The 19,214-nt window shown below is 37.6% G+C and overlaps 1 protein-coding gene across 1 annotated transcript in view; it reads right to left on the bottom strand.

The window, feature by feature from the left end:
- Window positions 1-19,214, bottom strand: part of SLC36A4 (solute carrier family 36 member 4) — a 99,663-nt gene that overhangs the window by 54,342 nt on the left and 26,107 nt on the right. The window contains exon 9 of the mRNA XM_030456314.1: window positions 4,133-4,302. Coding sequence (XP_030312174.1) covers window positions 4,133-4,302 — 170 coding nt within the window. The remainder of the gene's footprint in view (window positions 1-4,132; window positions 4,303-19,214) is intronic.

Below are 19,214 nucleotides of genomic sequence, written 5' to 3'. Positions count from 1 at the left end.
TATCTCACACACACATATATATACACACACCCAACAGAAAGTCAGTATTATCTGGTTTCAACAGTTCTAATTGCCTATGAGACTGCAGAAGATAAGCACACTTCCAAAATATATACCACAAAAAACCCACCAAAAATCAATATAATGCAGTCATAAATCAAGAAGAGCAGGTTATACAGCAAGCAGTTCTTAGGGAAAATAAAATTCCAAAATCAAATCAAATATAGTGTACACATTGTTAAGCCTTTCACAGTGGAAGTAACCACTGGCCATATATAAGCCCAAACCCAGTCTCTTTCACATTTCTGTATGCTCACAAACTGTTCCTATAAAGACTGCTCACAGTAGGAAGAGAGCATCTCGGGCAAATGTGTTTACTGAAACTGGAAGCAGTACCTTCAAGGCTAGAAAATGTCCACAACCAAATTTGCTTGCTGTCCACACACACTTCTCTTCAAAAGCAGTAGGTACAGAACATCATTCAATTACTGTGCAATGTCAGAAAGGAGCAACACACAAAGTTTAGTGTAGGGCTGTGTCAGATATGAGGGGACAGAAGTGTCAGTAATTCTTGAAGTCAGTAATGATTGAACAAACCCCACTGTTTAGTACCAGAATTTTGTTGGGTTTAGAGAAACACAAAGGAATACCAAGGTCTACTGCTCCAAACTGTGCCAAACTTATGTCAGTGGTCAATTTGCATTACTAAAAAAATTAATTGGAAAGAGGAGGTATGATCATGGAGCAGAGTCTTTGGTGCAGAGGTATCTTTTCTAACACACAAGACTAGAGCTACTGTAATTAGACAAACATTTTAGGGAACAAGACAGTTAAGGGTTTTTTAAGAGCCTGTGTACTTAGTTGGAAAGCTACTTCAGGATGGTTTTTAATTCTGTGCTAAAGACAAGCTGCTGCTTGCACCACTCCAAGTATTAAGTCCCATAAAAAGCAAAATAATCTCTGCTCAGACTGGCAAAAAGAAAATGCAATGTGTTAAGAAGAGGGAATAATTTCTATTCTCATTAATCTCTTTCCATTCTACTGTTATTCTACCCTGCATGTAACCAAAGTATAGATAACTATATTCAGAAAATATACAGTTTCCTTATAACAATATAAATCTCAGCTACTTTCTACATAAATTGGTTCAAAATACCCTTTACTATTAAAAAAAATTTAATTACTTCAGTTTCCCTAGCTTTAGCCTGTATGTTTTTTTTGTAGACCTCTGCAGAACCAGAAAACCATATCCTGTTAGCATAGGAAAATATTATAAGTATTTATCAGAAAAGAGTGTCACATCAAAGGTGAAGACAAAAATAAATTTTAAAAGTTCAAATCTACTCTCACATAACTATATCACAGTGAGAAATATAATAAAAGTGGCTTAGAGTCTTAGATATAAAAGAAGAAAATTCTTTTTTAAAAAAAAATAAATGCCTGAATGGGTTGGCAGCCTTACTTCAATAGAATTTTGCAAGGACTTTTGCATCTTGCTTCCTTACATATATTGGAAAATAACCATATATTGGCACTGTCTTGCCAAATTTTAGATAACTAATTCCTTTTCTCCAAGATAAGGTTTTTTAGATAACATGTTCATGCTCTCATCTGACTTATCTTAATGCAGTAAAATCCACTGCTATATGGTTGTGGGATTATTGGTTTTTCCTTCACGATCTGTTTGAAGGCTTTGCAAAAATTCCAGACTTTTTGTAAATAAAGTATCTACAAGTCTACTCTACATTTGTAAAGTTCTCATAAACGTGGAGTAAATCTTCAAAACAAACTTAGTGTGCACTCTTTTACTACTGGATACAGGAACATGTTGCCAGCAGAAGCTGTGGATACCCCAGCACTGGAAGTGTTCAAAATCAGGTTGGATGGGGCTTTGAGCAACCAGGTCCAGTCAGAAGAGTCCTTGCACATGGCAAGGATGTTGGATTAGATAATTTTAAAAGTCCATTCCAATCCAGTGATTCTATGAGGTCTCAGCCAAGGATGTTACTAAAGCAGAATTTCCAATAATCTATATTTGCAGATGTAATAAGACTCAGTTTGAACTGATGACCTAGCAACAATATCCATGTACTTTTTGACTATAAATATGTGATGGGTTAGGCAAACATGGTCCCTCCTTGACTTCAGCCAGGAGGCACCTTGTCTAAATCAGGTGAAGCTGAGTAAAACCATTCATATCATTTGGTACTCTGCATACTTCTGACTATATGAAAAACAACTATTAAGACTCTGAAGCTAAACATAACCGTATGTAAAAAACAAATTTGTTTAAAGCAGTAAAACAGAACTCCTCGATTTCAGAAAGAAGTTGCTAAGGGTCAGCATGACAAAAGCTGAAAACTTCTCTTTTCCATGAAGTCAATTTTCAACATATTCTGATTAAGGTATTATGCTGACCAATGGTCTGTGCCCCAAAAACATGTTCTAAAGTAGAACTGCAACAAATCTCTTCTCCAAAAGCTCCAATCTAGCAAAATGGTTTTATAATATGAGCAGTCCTCTATTTAAATTACACTTAAGAACTTAACTTATCTAAGGCTCATATATGCCTTCTGGTTAATTCATCTGCAAGACCATCTAAAAAAACTCTTAATGCATCAGAATTTTGATTTTATTTAGCAGGAAAGGTTTATTTTCAAGGCAGGGATTGTCAAGCTGCAATTAAACACATAAACCCAAGCCTCATTGCTCAGCTATATTCCAGGTTCTTTCACATGATGGCTCCCTTGTAAAAACTTGTCCACTCCTTGCATTTCTATAATTCAATCCAGCCATTTAGGAGCTTTTTATGAGAGGACCAAATAGCAAAATACTGTCATTCAGTTCACTATCAATTTGTTTTGCTCACACAGTTAACTGCACATATTTGCTCATCAGCAGCGTATCAGGCAGACCCACAGTACTGCCCAGCAATGGCATCATACATCACAACCCACTAACACTGAGCTGCCTCTCCTAATTTTCTTTGGTGCTTTGGTTTACTATCCAGGGTAAGAAGAAAACAGATGACTGTTATCTCTACATATGTGCCATGAGCATTTCTGAGGTTATTTGGCTTATAATGCCAGTTTTCCACCTTATATAACACCAGTTTCCATCTCATTTGTTATCTCTTTCTTTGCATCTCTAAAACCATTGATATCATCATCACATCTGCCTGCACTGTAGCCAAGAGCTATTTGAAAACTCTTATTTGGATAGCCCTGTTAGACAGCAAGGCTGCAAAATAAAGCAGAATATTACAACAAAGTCCATTCTGTTGCTTTCGTGAGCACAATGAAAAGCAACAGAGTGAGTGACCAACCTTACCATCAGTTCCACATTCCTCTCCCTCCTCCATTTTAAGAGCACATAAGAAACAAATAAACCAAAATCTACTACTTAAACCAAGCTTTTCTTTAATCACATCAACAATGTGCAATACCATGTAATAGAAGCACTTTCCCTTTCAGATGCATGATGCAGACAGAAATGGATACAGTAAGTGTTTGAAGACTTCCCAGGCTTTTAAAGTATAATGACACAATCTGTATCACTAACAAAATGAAGAAAAAACAAAAACAAAAACAAAACAAAACAAAAAACCACCAAAACAGAACAAGAAAAAAATAGAAAAAGCTACTATAAAACAGGCAAAAAATTGTGTCCCCAAAGTCCATATTTACAAAGTAGTAGAAAACAATAACTAGAAAGGAAAAAAAAATTAATCATATTGCATGACATCTTTTATTACCATTCCATGTATCTTCTCGGAATCAGCTGGGCAACTAAACAAAACTTTCAAAGAATATCCCAACCCAAACCATTCTATGACTCTATGATTATAAATGCATAGCTCAGTGACTCCATGGAATGAAAACGTAAAGAAAATGAAGGGTAAACCTCGAAAACAATAGAATACTTTTCTTTAAATCTCATTTATATTTTTCCACATGCAATTTGTTTTAATATGCAAGAAACTGCTGGCTAGGATCATAGCTCAGCTGTAAAAGGCACAGACACTAAATACAGTTTGAGCACCCATCAGCTGGTGACAGCACTGAGGCATGGAACAAACTCTGCAAAATTTTTGCCTTATAGATTACTGGTTTTAAGTCACATCTGCACTTACCATATATCTTGTGGCAGATTTAAAGTTATGCTGGCTTTAATTCCATCCCCAAAACGCAGATATCCCAGAGTGGCCAATGAAATATACAAGGTCATGACTACTCCCATGCCAATGTTCAGAGCCTGTGGGAAACGTGTGGTGTCCTTCATTCTGTTCTCCAGTGGCAGGACCTGGAAATAGAGAATCAGTTACATTCTATGTGCTCACAGTAAAACTTTGTTTTTCCCCTCTTCCAAAGCCAAACAAACTTTAAATATAGGTGATTATATCACTAAATGGGATGACAGTAATGTTCTACAGTCTGAAAGATGACAAAGTTTTATGCACCCAGTAAAAATCATTTACCAAAAAGCACCCATCTTGGTTGGAAAACAGCATCAGTGTGGAAATATAAAGCAGTATTTATAGGTTAGAAAACCTGCCCAGATGAGCATAAACAGGTATTATGAGTAACATTAATTTTTTTTTAACAGAATTGTTTAGAATCCAAGGGTAAACCTCCTGTTTTTATTAGGTGTGTCTGCACTGTCTATCTCCATCACAGAAAAGCCTGCCATGCTCAGGGCTGAGACACAAGCTCACTCACAGCAGACTCCGCTCTCCCTGCCAGGAGACCCATACAGACCCATGCTCATCTTCATTCTCCTGTCAGAGTTAAGGCCAGGCAAAGCTGTTTTCCTTCATAAAGGAAAACAGAAGACCAGTGACACAAAATATGCTCCCTGTGCTTGAGTGCTGAGGAAGCATGGACATATTTTATTTTTTAAAAAAATTTCTACATGCACTGCAATTTTTTAGCTTTTACATTTAATCCTGGCCAGTTTGAAGACCCATAATCTTCCAATAAAGCAAAGACCTAATTATAAAGAAAATAAATAAAACCAATTTTAAAACATTATAGGACAATTCTCTTAAGCATACTAACTCCTCTTACTTTTTAACTATCCATTAAGTTTACTCATTAGGCCCAGTGATGTCACTACACACACAATAATGAGCAGATCAAAATAAAACATACTGCATTAAATGTATGTTCCTACATCATCAACCTCACTTGAACATTACAGCCTTCATTTATACCAAGTTTAAGGAAAAGATATGCAAAACAAAATATACGATAATAAAACTGTTAGCCAAAGACACATTAAAATACTTAGACCATGAAGCATGCAGCACACTCCAAGCTAACAAGTAGCTCTATTGATTTAAGTGGGGAATGATGCTGAGTTACCAAGCAACACAGTTTTCATGCTTTTAGTCACTGCTGGGTTTTTTAAGCCATGAGAAATTACATTTTAAGATGCTAATTCCTCATTATTCTTGAGTTAGTCCCAGGGCTAGATACACTTCCAGACAGCACAAATGAGGATGCCAATGCAGCCTTTCCTGCATCAATCAGTCCAGGTGAGAGCATCCTTTCCCAGCCTCAGTGCTGAGCCTTTCCAGGTCCAGGCAGCAGTAAGCACTCCAAGCAGGAGATGCTTCCCTTGGAAGAACTGATCCCCAGAGAAATTACACAAAGAACTTGAGTCAGGTTTTATACAGTATCCCCTATTCCACTCAAGCTGAAAAGTTCTGTGCCTCACAGGACTAACATGAAGCAAATTAACGACCAATTACACACATATTACACAACCTCCCTGCTCCCTAAACTGTTAAATTCCATGAGGATTCAAAAGAGCTGTGTTGTTCCTAAGGATAGGGAGGCTGACAGGAGATACGACATGAGACAGGGCTTGTTCTGACACTCAACAGCTGAGCAGCTGCTGCACAGATTCTCACCCTAAATTTCTTCCCAGTCCTTGTTGCAGCAACTTAGGAAAGCCTAATATTTTAACTGAATACAAAAGAGATAAGGTTCTTTTCACAAATATTTTTCAGTTTTGGTTCTTTTTCTTCCTTTTTGGAGCACCAAAAATGTGTTGCTTCAGTGAAGCTGAACACGCTTTCCCACACTTTCATTTTTTTTATAGGGCCAGAAATTCATTTCACTCTTTAACTCTTTTAAACCATTTCCTTAAAAATCCAACACCCTCACACCCTCCTCAGGTGACTGAACGGGTCTGGGGAAAAAAAAAAGGCACATCACAGTTCTTCTCTTTCTGCCCAGTATTTGCATCATTATATTTTCCTCTCAAAAGGGATTTTGCATCAATTCAGTACCAACATCAGGGCTTCACCATTACTCTAACTTGTTAAAAAAAAAATTTTCTGCTATAACATCTACAACCACTGCACATGCTAGCAATGGGAAATAGTATGGTCAGGGAAAACTTCGAGGACTTCTCTCCCAAGCAAAGTCACCAGATGCAGAATGTTGAAAGCCAGAAAATTGTAAGGTCCATCAGATGAGTTAAGTTTCACAGTTTCAAAGATTATTTTTTTAACTTTTTCCTAATGGGTCCTTTTTCCTGATTCTGACTTCCATGAGATGCTTTGTTCATGCTCTTTCTCCCCCAGTTCTGATATTTTTGACAAAACTGATCCTTTCTATATTCTCTGATCTTCCATCCTTTTTCTCCCTCCTCAGTCAAATAAATATTCCATCCTTTCTGCTACTATTTCTTCACAGAGATCTTCCTATCATTTCTGAGACAATGGTACATATTGTTAATACTATCTTCCTTGAAACTTAACACTTGATTGCTGTAATAAATATCAAACTTTGGTTTCCTAATTTACTAAACAAGCATAATCCATCTTCCTTTCATCCACCAAATAAACTCAAAAGTACCCGTAATTTTCTGGAAAAGAAGCATAACTGGTTCTTTGAAATAAAGTGGCTAATCTGCCATCATCCATTATGCAAAGTATCTTCCCTTTCATTCCAAGCTGCATTCAGCAGGTATAAACATCCCCCAGCAATATAACTGTCTCCTCATTCCTTGCCTTGAATATCCTGCTACACTCAAGTCTTTCTATGACAAAGCTGCTGGAGACCATCTATTTCTAATCAGAAATCTCTACTGTACATTTTATAGAACTGGACCAAAAAAACCCACTAGAGAAATCAGCCTGCAGATAATCAGATAAACTGTGATTTGCCATGGCCACGAAAACCTAATCTTGTAATGGATAGCTTCATATCAGACATATTTAATAAATACATATGGTCGTCTTCCCTTTTTAATGAAATACCACTAAAATAGCAAGAATAAAGCAATCTTTCATCCCTTACACTTTTAAAATAAGTATTTCAGGTAGAAGAGACAGCTAGACAGACGTTTTGATTAGTTTAAGGTACAGAAAACTCTAGAATTTTTGAAAATTCAAAACAGTGCAATTCTCAAAATTTACTCAGAAAGTAAAAAAACCCAATCCATCTACAATCCTGGCTTTAAACTGGAAGGGGGTTTTATTTAAATTAAACATCAGGAAGAAATCGTCACTGTGAGGATGGTGAGACACTGGAACAGGTCAACCAGAGAAGCTGTGGCCATCCCCTCCCTGGAAGTGTTCAAACCAGGTTCAATGGGTCCTGGACAGCCAGGGAGGTGTCCCTGCCCAACATGGGGGAATTGGACCAAGATGATCTTTAAGTTCCCTTCCAACCCAAACCATTCTTTGATTCTATGTCCTACTGCAACAAAATAAGGCTGTGCTTTCAAAGGAAAAAAAACAGTTATCATTGTATCCAGGGCACATAAACATAAATTCTGCCACCTAACCCCTAAAGACCAAAGACTGAATCCTCAGTAAACCAATGCAGCTCAGGCCTGGCACATTCCTTTCTGTTTACAGAAGGCACTAATGGGTTCATTTGGTCACCATATCCCTACAGCATACTGGGGGTCTGTCTGCAGAAGAAGTATGGTTTCTTCACATCAAATAATGATCATATGTCTATTACGTTCCAATGTTTTGCTTGTCTCCAAATGTTCACCTCTTTCACTTTACAGAAAAGGTCTTATGCAATATTTTGAGCAAGAAGGTTTTATTCCATTGGTTTTAGGTACATTTTTAAAGCTTGCTCTATTGAGCAGATATCTCTCTCTATTGAGAGATAAAGAACATCACCATTTTACCCCAAGTGCAACAAAACAACCTTATTTTCCTTAACATATCCCTCATGACTGCAAATAAAAGGATGGCTTCTATTATGCAAGGAAAGATGCGAGCCAAATGGCGGCTGTACAGAATTTTTTTATAATAAAAGGTTCATATGAAACAAAAAGATCCAAAAGTTCCTATTACATAACACTACCTTCTGAAATCTACTGAACAATTTCAAAAATCAAACTTCTCAGACTCCAGTAAAGGAGCTTTCTACTTGTTTCACTAAAAAAAAGAATCACCCATGTCCACACAAAAAACCCCAAAACAAAACAAATCTAATCTCCAATTCTGATGGTCTTAACAACACTTGAAAGAATTCTATAAATCCTGCTTAGCTTGCCATCTGAAGCTGGAAATTTCTCCAGAAGTTCTTTTTTCCTTTTTACTTTTTTTTGCTTTAGAGCTTCTTTATCACTCCAATACAAAATTTATTTAATCTTCAGCTTGCTCTGAAATTTAACAGTACACAAACTGGCATAGCTTATATCATGTCTTATTTGACTTTATTCGTGAATGAAATCTAAAATGCTTCCCTACAATTCAAACTGAAAATTAAACAGTAGCATCATAGTTCTGTCATTAATATTTTTAAATACTTGTCATGCCAAAATCATTTGTTATATATTCTGCTGTCCTTTAAACTAGTATACAATTTTATTCAATAAAAGGTATATAAGACAAAAGAAAGCTATGTTGCTAATTAATTATAGTTCCAGACACACTTTAGTTTTACTCCTCTCCTCTCCACCCCTCCTCCCCATCCAGCATCTGGAGCTGTAGCCTACAGACTACACAAAACTATGCTTTAACATGATCCCCATAACTTCTGCTACCTTCAAAATTTCTACAAGATAAATTATAAAAGAAAATATGAGTTAGCAACACAGAAAGTGTTGTTACAGAGTATATTTCACTGCAGTAATACATGAAGGTATAGCACATGACCAAATATTTTCTGGTTTGTGGGTTAAAAATTAAGTTTCCCAAAGCTGCAATGACACTTACACCTTTATGCCAGCCAAGGATCAAACCCACATTAACATTTAAATCACCTTAAAATAAGTGATAATGATCACACAGTTCTCACTTATCCATAATCTGTTTCTGTGTATGCAGGAGTCAAACAAATTACAAACTTTACCCTGTTTCAATCTAAATATTTTAAATGAACAGTCCTCTCAGAAAGTCTTTTATCCATATTGCCTTTTTGAATTTTATCCCAATTCCACCCTTAGGTTGCTTTAGTAGTTTCTAAAGTGACATAGGACAAAGCAGACATATATTGCAGGGCCCTGCATGGGGCTGAGCAAACTCTACAACTGAAAAACTAAATTAAAGTGTTTTCCACTGGGGATCAAATAAGTTTTACAAGAAAGAAACAGGATTAAATATCCTACAAAGTTCTTTAATTCTGAAACCAGAAATTTCTCTGTCCTAGGATAAGGAACATTGAAAACAGCCATGCACACTTCTGAACCAAGACCATTAACTCTGTGAAATATATAATTTTTAGGATTAATGAGGTGAGACAGGGCTCATCTTTCTCTAGAATTACCAACAAAGAAATAGACTGTATTGGTATATCTCTATGCCCACCAGGGCATAGAATCATAGAACAGAATCACAGAATCATCACAGTTGAAAAGAACCTCCAAGATCCTCGAGTCCAACTCTCAGACCTACACCACCTTAACATCATCTCCCAAAGCATCACATCTACCTGGTTTTTTAATACCTTCAGGGATGGTGAATCCATAACCTCCCTGAGAAACCTCTTCCAGTGCTTCACCACTCTTTCAGCGAAGAAATTTTTCCTTATATCTAATATCAACCTCCTCTGGCACAACTTGAAGCCCTCACCTCTTGTCCTGTGGAGAGTCACTGGGGAGAAGAGGCCAACACCCTCCTCACTACAGGCTCCTTTCAGGTAGTTGTAGAGAGCAATAAGGTCTCCCCTCAACCTCCTCTTTTCCAGACTGAACAGCTCGAGTGGTTTCAGCCCCTCCTTGTAAGACCTGTTCTCTAGACCCCTAATCAGCCTAATTGCCATTCTCTGAGCCCTCTCCAGCACCTCTGTGGACACTGTGGTGCCCAAAACTGCACACACAGTACTTGAGGTGCAGCATCACCAAGGCTGAGTACAAGAGTAAGAGAGAAAGGATAAAACCTGACAGGACCCCAACACAGAAAGCCTAGCAATCAAAAGGGGTTTGCAAATCACATCTTACCTTTTATTATGATCACTGTCAAAAGAAATAACCATCTTATTAAAAAAACCAACCAAACAAACCAAACAATGCATCCAAAATAGAAGGGAGGGAAGAGAATGAAAATTGTTTCTATTTTTCTTAGAAAAACAGAAAGTTTCATACACTTCCGTTTGACATGAGCACAGTACCTTGGCAGCTAAACTGCTCATGTTTTCTGTGTAGTAATCAAAGAGCACAAGTTGAAGAATACACAAAAAAGACAAGTAGAAGAATATGCAGCATATCACTTCCTACTATAATCATCTTCTTTCAAATGCCTTCACAATTACAATACTTTTCCTTCCCAGCTCTCCCATCTCCTTTAGGACTTTTTTTCTGCTGCTCTTGACAAATCAGTATGATTTTTATGCCACAAAGTTTGCTAGAGAACTACTACTGCTGCTTGTGGAAGTGTTCAACAGGAGATGATTAGGCCTCTTTCAAATCCAGGAGAACATGCATTCATAAATTTCTGTTTGGCTAAGGAACACTATTCTTCAGTGAACATTCAAGATTATGAAGTTTTAAAGTTCTTTGACAAAATCATAGGTCTATTAATATATAGTCATTTGAGCCAAAATCACTTTTTTTTTTTTAAACTGTTGTCTCCATTATGTGTGATACAATAAATGTAAATTATTCTGTGACGTGCAGTGGATTTAATTTACAAAATAAATATGTTGCCAAAATATTTAAGAGGTAAACTAGAACTTCATTCATATTTACTCTTATACACATACATGCTGCAATACTACCTTTGCAGCACCTAAAAAGGTGTTCAGGGGGTGGGCGGGGGGAAAAACTGCTATAAAATGCTGCCAATTAAACAGCAGATATGAAAAGCTAAAATTGGGGATAAAAACATTTATTTCAGTTAACTATTCCCTCCCGGGAAAGTTACTAAGATTTTTGCACCTTCACAGCTATGTTCAAAAGGTTGCTCATACAATGAAGACTCATATTTAAATATTACTTAGACAACTCCATACACTGCAGAGAAGTACTTAGAGTAGATCAGAAAGGAGGAGTAAGTCTTACCTGAATTACCTGAAACCAGCTTAGAAGGATTATGGAATGATGGGCTGGGGAGAATGAAAAAATCTGACACCAAAAAAAAAGCCAAATAAACCACATAAATATTTCTACTTGAAATTACTTAATTACACTGCTTAAATGTATGATCACTATAAGAAGTATGTTTGTCACACTGGCTCTACTGCACATAGATTTAAGATAGGCAAGTTTTCCACCTCAGACAGGGTCACATCTAAACTGAAGAATTAGCTTTTGTGCCTCACTGTATCAGACCCCAAAACCCACCTGCCACAGGATGGTAAAGCCAGCATGGGGTGCTGTCACTCTTGCTCTTTTCCCATTTCTCCAAAGTCACTGATTCAAGTAATGATTAAGAAATGTTTCAGGCAAGCAAGCAATAATCTTAAATGCCTTTCTTTTCCTATTCATGTAAATACAGGAAAAAGTAACATTTAAATGTTGCCAAATATCAAGTATGAAATGCTACCTGAAAGTAAGTTGTCCTTCTATGTTTTCTATGTCGTAGAAGACTTGCCATAAATATAGGAAACATAAATGTTAGAATATGGATAAGCAAATGGTTCTCCAGAGCAAATGGAAGTTTCTAAATACTCAGGAAGTGCAGGATATCAGTAAGAAACATTTAACTTGATAAAGAGGTAATTTCAAATTGCCTGAGATTTTATCAACATTCAGCTGAATACAGCAGGTGATGAACTTTTTACAGTTTCTGATACATTTTTTAATGTGCTACATCTAGCAATGTTCTCTATTTCTACACATTTGCCATAATGATAGAATTTGACAGAATTAGATAGAATTAATTTGCCAAATATAATAGAATTTAATCTGATCAGGGGCATCAAGGGCAACACAAAAAGTTTCTAAAAGTATGTCAGTGATACAAGGAAGACCACAGAAAATGTGGGCTCTCCAGAAGCAAACAGAAGACCTGATCATGTGGGATATGGAGAACGCTGAGGTACTAAATGACTTTTTTTGCCTCAGTCTTCACCAGCAAGTGCTCAGGTCACACTGTCCAAGCCACAGAAGGCGAAGGAGGTGACTGGGAGAATGAAGAACCACTCATGGCAGGGACAGATCAGGTTAGAGACTATCTAAGAACTCTGAAGGCACACAAATCTATGGGACTTAATGAGATGCATCTGTGGGTCCTGAGGGGACTGCTGCTAAACCACTATGCTTAATGTTCAAGAAATAGTGGCAGTCAGCAAAAGGGAAGAAAAGGGGAAACAGAACCCCATTCTTAAAAAGAAAAAAGAAATACCTGGGGAACCACAGCCAAGTAAGTCTCACCTCTGTGCTCTCCAAGGTCATGGAACAGATCCTCCTGGAAACTATGCTGACACACATAGAAATTAAGGAAGTAATTAGTGATAACCAACATGGCTTCACTAAGGGCAAACTATGCTTGGCAAATGTGGTGGCCTTCTACAGCAGGGTTAAGTCTTGATGGACAAGGAAAGAGCAATGGATGCCATCTACCTCAACTTGTGCAAAGCACAACATCCTTGTCACTATATTGCAGAAACATGGATTTGACAGATGGACCACTGGGTGGGTAAGAAATTAGCTGGAGAGCTGCACTCAATACGCTGTGGTTAACAGCTCAATTTCCAAATAGAGACCAGCAAAGAGTGGTGTTCCTCAGTGGTTGGTACCGGGACTTGTGCATTTTAACACCTTTTTTGGCAACACAGGCAGTGGAATTGATTGTACCCTCAGCGTGCTTGTTTATGACACAAAGCTGTGTGGTGTGGCTGACATGCTGGAGGGAAGGGAGGACATCAAGAGAGACTCTGACAGGCTCAAGGGGTGGGCTTGTGCCCACCTCATGAAGCTCAACAAGGCCAAGTGCAAGGTCCTGCATCTGGGTCGGGACAATTCCAAGTGCATAATTACAAGCTGGGCAGGGAATGGATTGAGTATAGCACTGAGAAAAAAGACTCAAGGATGTTGGTTGATCAGAAGCTCAACATGAGCCAACAATGTGTACATGCCACCCAGAAAGCCAACTGTGTCCTGGGCTGCATGGCCAGAAGGTCAAGGGTGGTGATTCTCGTCCTCTACTCCACCTGCAGCACTGTGTCCAGTTCTGGAGTCCCCAGCATAGGAAGGACATGGATCTCCTGAAACAAGTTCAGAGGAAGGCCATGAAGATGATCAGAGGGCTGAAGACAGCTGAGAGAGTTAGGGTTGTTCAGCCTGGAGGAGAAAAGGCTACAGGGGGACAGTAAAGAATCTTTCCAATACCTGAAGGGGCTACAGGAAAACTGGGGAGGGACTTTTTGTACAGGTATGTAGCAATAGGATGAGGGCTAATGGCTTTAAACTGAACTGAGTTACATTGGATATTAGGAAGAAATTCTTTCTTATGAGGGTTACTGAGAGAAGTCGTGGATGCCCCCCCCCCCCAGGCTGGATCAGGCTTGGAGCGACCTGGTCTAGTGAGAGATGTCCTTGCACAGGGCAGGGTGGGTTGGAACTAGATCTTTAAGGTCCCTTTCCAATCAAAACCCTTCCATGATTTCACGATAACCTTTTTCCTCCTCTTACATTATCTTTGTAAGACAATCAAACCAGAGATTTTGCGCAGCAGCTACAGCAAGCCTCTTGCTGACATGACATTTAAAGTCCACATTTGTCACGCACGTTCAGGAGTAAGTTACCTTCAGTCTTCAAATTCAGTCACTAGACTGGTTTGTTCAAATGCAAAAACATCCTCTGGGAGCTCACACCTTTCATATTTTGATGACACAAACCTTTGTGTCATCTCAAAAGAACACCAATGAAATGGATATACCCCAGCCTAGAGATAGCACAAGCAGATTTAGATGGTGTCATGTTACCTGTTACAAGCCTGGTCCTGATAAACAGAAGGGTGCCATTGGTGTTCATTATTATTTTAACAGATAATACAAATATGGCAAAATTATTTTTGACAGGAAGACATTTTTATCTGAAAGCCACAGGCTTAATGAACTAATCTACATCACTTTCAAAATCCAAGTAACAACACTTTAAAATTAATTCACTTCATTTTCTCATTTTTTTAAAAAAAATTCCCTGGAATTGGTTAGCTGCTCCCTAATGTGATTTCAGAGTCTGTATACAAAAATCACTCTACCTTCTATCACAAAGCTGTGATACCCAAGTTCAAAAGCAGTTTAAACATACATCTTAAAGTAATAAGCTAAAATATCAGAAGTCTTATGTTACAAACCTGAAATTTATGTTGGAAAGTAACATTTTCTCTTTGCTAGGCTTATCAATGTGCAGCACTCAATAGGAAAAAAAAAGCCATACCCAGCTGTACAAACTGTACTTAGCATATTTATATGTAACAGAGAAGAAAAATTATCTTTCTTGTTTAAACATTATGAAACTATTACATCCTCCTTCCCCTGAAGCTTATACTGAAGTACCACTTTTGAATTTAGTTTCTATATCTCAAATGAGAAAGTCAACCAGACTTTCACTGCAAAATATTTATCAAGTGTGCTGCTATTGTATAAGCAGAAAGTTACTCAAAGCTATTACCAGCACACAGTAATGCTACAGACCTGCCAGCCTGAAGGCTTTGGTTTCACACTCTCCTGAAAAGCATGTTCATGAAGTTTAATGACGTTTTGGTCAAACTCAGGAGCACAGTCTGAAGTTACTTTTTAATTCACTAGCAAAACCGTCAAATTCTGTATAAAAACAGACCTCCTCACCTTTGGAATACAAAAGAGGCTCTAGAACATAGTTCTTACAAAATTATGTTATATGTTCTGTGAAAGACACATTCACTCCATTGCATCACCTGCAGCTCCTGTATTCTGACAGCACTGGTTCTCTCCTCTGCTGTGGCCTGAACAGCAGTGCAATGATTTGCCAGGTAACATCATCTGGCACTGGGAACCCACAGGCAGGGAGAAACTAAAGCAAAGAGGGAAAGCAGAAAGAAGCTACAAATTCTCCCATCCCCAGCAGAGCACTGTCCTCAGAAAGTGCTTAGATATTTTATGCATCCCCTGATCTTCACATTATTGCCTTCTGAACAAAAAAATCTGCACTTTAGAGATTAAAGTGAAGCTGAGCATATTAAACTCCACTAAGAGCACTGTATTTCTGTTGCTGCTACTGTTCCACAAACTGTATTGATGCTTCCAGTCAATACAATTTTTACCAGGTCACCACTACGATCCCAAAATCTTAACTTACAGGCGCTGAAATCCCAAATCAGCTCTCAACACTATGAATGATGAGCCACTAGTTTGATAGTACTGCTCTAAGTTGCTGTTTACTAACTCAATATGAAGGGATCACTGGGCACCCCTGCTGCAAACTTCTCCTGTTAGCACACAGCAATGATTATCACCTGCCAAGACATTCAAATTTGCAGCAGTGACCTCATTTTTACAGACAATCCAAATGGAAAAGAAACTAACAGTACAAGCAACAGACTGCAGTAGTTTATATTCCTGTTCAAAGTATCACTCAGAGTTTAGCATGCATTAGCATTAATCAGCCCTTTGATAGCACTAACCTTACTACTTCTTCTATAGTAGCAGTTGCAGCAACAAAGAACAACCTGCCTGGACTTCAGCAAAATGACAAAATTGTTAAAATCTGCCATCAAATGAGTTTAAATTGATCACACAGTCAGATATGAACAGCTCAATTAATCATATTAATATAATCAATTAATCACCTTTTTTATTTTTATGACAACCTCTCCAAATAATTTTGTAACACTGGCTGATGAACTCTTTAATTCTTAGTATTATATGAGTACTTGTTCCTAGGCAATGCCTTGGTTTATTTGAGATTCTACATTTCAACTATAAACAGGATATTTTTCCTCCTTTGACTTATTACAGGCACAATTTAGTAAAATTAAGGTTCTTAAACTATATTTACCTAGGGATCAGCTATAGCCAAAGCAAAACTATTCCAAATTACTTCCATACTGCCAATTTTTTTATTACATAGGGACAGATAATCAGCCCTAAGGTAATGACAGATTTTAATCAAAACTCATGTTTGTTGCCATCTGAAAGAGAAATAAGCTCTCTCAGGATCAAGAAGAAAATCCTACTTGGAATCTGCTGAATCACTGCTCCTCCCTGAATCACATTCCCCATAGTGAACAGGACTTTATACTCCTCTGTTCAATTAGTCTCACTAATTTAAACAGAATTAATGAAGAACTACAATCATATTTTAAGCAGTGACAAATGCTAAATCAAAAGAAAAGGAAAAAAAAATCAATATATAAACACTTTTTGGAGCTATGGGATGAGAACAGATAAAAGCTCGTTTTCCCTGCAGTCTATTGTTCAGTTCAAAGAAACAAGAAAAGCAGATGTTTCTATACTGAGCATGGCATTATGATCTGCAAATTAATTTCTTTCTATATTAGCCACCCCCTTGTTAATAAAACAAAAATCAATTCATTATCTTTGAAAAGAAATCCCCCTGACTTCTATAGTTAAGCTTTACTGTTTTATAATGTACCTTGCAGATGATTTATTACTGTACTCAAATTATTGATCATTAAATATTCCTAGCAAGGAAGATCAAATTATGCAGAAGAATGACAGTAGAAAAAACACACTGAGGGAATTTTCCTCTTTTGTCAGGTTCTGCTTAACATGACTCAACCAGCCCAAAAAAACCTCAGCATTTCATTTGCTGTCTTTGTTTATAACATTCAATAATCTGGCAGGTCTCAGATGAGAATTACCAGAATGTATATTTGGTATTGAGGTAAAGGAAAAATGAGACCTTATAGCTGTGTAAAGCAAACTTCCTGCATAAAATGGTTAACTATAATCAACTTTTCTGAGAAAATTACAGCCTTAAGGCTTCTGTTGGTAATGCAATGTTCAGAAAGCTCCAAAGGAGTAAGTGTCATTTGCAAGTCTAGAAAAAAATCTAAAATCAAGTCTCTAACAACAAGAACAAGATTAGGTAAATCCATTTTGAGTGCTGGCAGTCAGAAAGAGCAGACTAAGGAGCTGATCTAGTTCATTAAATGGTTTGAGTTTGTCCTTACCAGAACAACTGAACTACATGGACATAGGAATGACAAGTTACCATGCATCAGCTATACAAAAGCAACTGGCTACACAAGTATTCTTAATCCACTGTAATGAAGCACTTTATCACATCTCAGTGACAGAATCTTAATGTGTTTCCCTTCACGTTTGCAAGAGGTCACAAACATACATACAGACATATCACAGTTCACTGGTGGTATGAGGGTAACTTACTGACCTGTAATGGCTAGTTATTCATTAAATAAATCACCAAGAAATACATGAAAAATTAACTACATAAAGACAGAAATGTCTGTCTCACTTTGCTTCACTCATCTTATTTATTTCATGCTTCAACAACTAGGTTTACTTCTGATTATTCAAATCCATAAAATGTTTTTCTTCAAATCTTCTCCATGGTGTGTGCAACTACGGCACAAGAATGAACAGCAAATGTTCTGTATATTCAGAACACCCCTGAGAAGCAGAAATGTATTAATTTCCTTTTGCATATACTGAAGAAATTTAGGATTTCCTGGCTACAAATACACACCCACACACTACGCAGTACATGAGCAATAAATCCCATACAACTGGGGTATGTATCTGACCTACTGTCCATGACATATTTATCCACATGTACTAAGTGCAATTTGTCCCAGATGGACTAAACAATTTCGGAGCAACAAGCTTAGTATAGTCTAATCTGCCTGATTCTTTGAGGCAGATTCTTTCTGGGGTTTTTTGCCAAGATTTCTGGCATCAAAAAATCCCATGGCTGGAATAAATGGCTGATTTTCACATTCAGGTGACAATAGGAAAGATGTCCAGGTAGACCCAGAAACATGACAGCTAAAACTCTTTATCAGTCAGTTCACAGTTGAAGAAACAGAGATTCACAGTCACTAAATCCACATATTCCATGTGTGGAAACACACTTCTGCAACTATGGTGGTACAGATCCCCACCTGCCCCCAGCTGCACTGCTAAGACCAGCCAACACTCTTCTTGCTTCAGTTACAAGTGTGGTGGCCCCAATGTTGTTCTTGTTTCTACAGCAAGTGCTGTGGGCTGGGATAACCAGGCAATTTCTGACCTTGCCTACTGAAGCATTGAGATGAGACAATATGGGAACCTTCTTGTCCTGGTACAAGAGCAGTGAACTCTGAACCTTGAGACTCAACAGGAGGACCTCCCTCATCCTTTTTCCCCAGTGCCTGTGTATATCACTCCAACCCAACCCTGACATGATTTTCCCTGTCTGTTTAAATAATTTCTCCTGATCTCGAATCACATTAAAACCACTTTCCAGTTTCTTTCATTCCTTGAATGACCTTGAGTCCTTCTCTCCTCCTGCACCAGAAATGTCACAGGAGTTACAGCTTTTCCTACTTGCCTCTTCTGGCAGTGATAATACAGTAGCAAAGTAAAATATTCTGGTTTAAGTCAGAGCTGACAATTCCAGAAAACAAAAGAGATCTGAAAACCCTTCAATGTCATTGAAAGATGATAATTTCAGATTAACTGCATACATGTTAGAGGTTGATTTGGTTTGGGGGTCTTTGTGGGAGAAGGGGAAGTTGGTTGATTGGTTTTTAGATTTAAGCATACAGTAGCATCTGATGAAGCATGTAATTATATTAGTAACAAATAAAGTGTACATAGTAATTTCCCAACAGTTTATATGACCTATCA

Source organism: Calypte anna, chromosome 1 (genome assembly GCF_003957555.1).
Source record: "Calypte anna isolate BGI_N300 chromosome 1, bCalAnn1_v1.p, whole genome shotgun sequence".
Classification (NCBI taxonomy): Eukaryota; Metazoa; Chordata; class Aves; order Apodiformes; family Trochilidae; genus Calypte; species Calypte anna.
The sequence above is the reverse complement of the archived record's forward strand: the minus strand, read 5'-3'. Positions and strand labels throughout refer to the sequence as shown.